The sequence below is a fragment of the Austrofundulus limnaeus genome, unplaced genomic scaffold, assembly GCF_001266775.1.
Source record: "Austrofundulus limnaeus strain Quisiro unplaced genomic scaffold, Austrofundulus_limnaeus-1.0 Scaffold496, whole genome shotgun sequence".
Classification (NCBI taxonomy): domain Eukaryota; kingdom Metazoa; phylum Chordata; class Actinopteri; order Cyprinodontiformes; family Rivulidae; genus Austrofundulus; species Austrofundulus limnaeus.
This window is the reverse complement of record NW_013952898.1, coordinates 316,204-318,738: the sequence shown is the minus strand read 5'-3', so window position 1 is coordinate 318,738 and position 2,535 is coordinate 316,204. Positions and strand designations below refer to the sequence as shown.

General features: G+C 38.4%; 1 protein-coding gene across 2 annotated transcripts in view; it reads left to right on the top strand.

Moving 5' to 3' along the window:
• The window catches only part of armc8 (armadillo repeat containing 8), a 46,964-nt gene that overhangs the window by 39,247 nt on the left and 5,182 nt on the right, over nt 1-2,535 (top strand). For both annotated transcript variants that reach the window (XM_014025741.1, XM_014025742.1), the window contains exons 18-20: nt 837-932; nt 1,192-1,287; nt 2,204-2,276. In XM_014025741.1, coding sequence (XP_013881195.1) covers nt 837-932; nt 1,192-1,287; nt 2,204-2,276 — 265 coding nt within the window. The remainder of the gene's footprint in view (nt 1-836; nt 933-1,191; nt 1,288-2,203; nt 2,277-2,535) is intronic.

The following is a 2,535-nucleotide window of genomic DNA, read 5'->3' as shown; positions in this document are numbered from 1 at the left end:
TGATGGGACACACATCAGAGGCATTGGGGGTAAAATGTCTTGCCCAAGGACACAAAAACTGAGACAGCTGGAACGGGGGGATCGAACCGGCGTTCCAGGACAACTCCCCTAACCACTGTTCCACGGCCGCCCCAATATAATAAAGCTAAAAAGCTGTCTCAGTACCWTCCAAAAAGTGATTCTAGAAACTCTTGACCCTTAAAGGAAAATGAATATACTGTATGTTGTCTGATCATTTACTTTATTAATCATATCCAAATGGAGCCAAAATATTCATGTTGAGTAAACGTGCTGTACTACATGTTGGTACTGAAAGACTTAGACTACAAATGTGTTAAGATATAAAGAAAGACGTTAGCACTGGAAAAATGTATGTTTTTGAGATAACTCCTGAGATGAAAAGTTTATTGTATTTTTATTTACACGGCTTATTTTACTGAGACTGAGTTGTCATAAAAAGTCTGTTTTGAAATCGTCATCAACTTCAATCTGTGCAAGTTTTTAATTTGTCTTGGCTGTTCAATAATTAAATATTTACCTTTGAAGCAGTTAAGATAAATAAAAGCAAATGTGTGCTGGCTTAAGTTAACTGGTTAAATGTTGTTTTTGTCRGTCAGTACAGTATTTACTTTTCCACCCCTGATTATTTTACATTTATTATTAAAATCTGATCCATAAATGTAGTATTTAATACTTTAGTATTTTTATTAACTACACTGTTTTAAGCCAACGAACATGTCATGTTGAAAAGATCTGAAGTTCTGTCAGTCTTCATTGCTTCATGACCTTCACTGTGCTTAATGTGAAATGTCTCCATGAATTTCTTATGTTGTCAGCACATCGACCAGATCATGAGCTCTAATGGGAAACAGTTGATGCAAGCAGTGACCCTAATCCTAGAGGCAGAACACGGCATCGAGGTCAAGGAGCAGGTGAGCACTCAGTCCGACTTGAACCAAGATATTTTTCATCCTGCTGCTGTGCAGCAGAGTGTTTTTCAGTCTTTAGATGTTGTTATAGGCTCTATCTGATCAAAGACTTTCTTCACTTATGTTCATCAAGCTGTGATTGGCATCTGCAGAAAGAAAACATGAGACAGGGGCTGTGATCAGTTCAGCCTTTTATTGAGAATCATAAAGAAAAAGATGTTAAAATAAAAGCACTGATGTAACATCTTTCTTTATCCATTAGACGTTATGCATCCTCGCCAACATTGCAGATGGCAACACAGCTAAGGACCTCCTCATGACCAATGACGACATGCTTCAGAAAATCAAATACTACATGGTACTGTGGAACTGTGGTTTTCCCTTGTTCTGTTCTGAATAATAGTTTTTTATGATTCAGTTATCATTGATAAGGAAAATAAATCAAGAAGAGAAATCTTTTCCTGTCAGTCAGGAATGAAGTTAGGAGATTCTACTTGAAATGAAATGTTTCATTGTATTTATTTTATATAGTCAAAGCTGCTTCAAGATTTAAGTGAAAGTTTGGAGAATGAAGAGAATTATTATTGCTGACCTGATATGTGCAAAAATGTCATCCAGCAAAGAGAAATTGCATTATCTTAAAGGCCTTAAGTAGCAAACTAGCTAAAATTGGTAAGTAGCAAAATGAAACGAAAAATGTATGTGTGTACTTGTCTCTGCAACAGAGTGAAGACTGCCATATGTTTTAAATCAGCAAAGTGAGGTCAGTTTTGAGAAGCAAGGACATTTTCCCGGTCCTCACTAGCTGTGTTTCCATTGACCATGAAAATGCGCAAATTAGAATTTCGAAAACAAATTTGCTCAATGGAAACACGTCAGTTTTGAAAAAAATTGTTTTTCRACAAAATGTTTTTGCGCTAGGATGAGGTGGTTTTTCGGCCGTATCGAAATTGGTGATTTTCACAAAACTGCAATGGAAACACTTTTTTCGCATTACGGGAGTCACATGATCAACAACAGGCTGTTTCTACTGGTGAAAAAGACGATGACGAAGACGATAACAGGAAGTAGATATAGTAGTAATATCACAAGTATTGGTTAGAGTTAGGAACAGATTTATAATGGTTAGAGTTAGGGAAACTGTGTGGGGTAGGCATAAATGCAGTTACAAAAAGGAATGAAAATCAATACAAAGTCCTCAGTTTGATGGAAGTACAAGAATATGAGTAATGTGTGATCTGTTTTGTTTTTCATCACACCCTTTGTTCCCCCAGGGACATACGAATGTGAAGCTGCAGCTCGCTGCCACTTTCTGCATCTCAAACCTTATCTGGAATGAGGAGGATGGTAAGTGCTGCACCAAAATACTGTATATCAGGGAGGGGGTGCGGTGTGTGTCGAAACAAAGGAGGAGGTATGTGACCAAGAACACGGTCATCAGCAACCTCAATCTGTCAATAATTCACTGCATTTCTTGTAAAAATTGATATCCGTCCGTCCATCCGTTTTCTGCCCCTTATCCAGGGTTGGGTCGCGGGTGCAGCAGCCTAAGCTGAGAGACCCAGACCTCCCTCTCCCCAGCCACTTGGACCAGCTCATCCGGGGG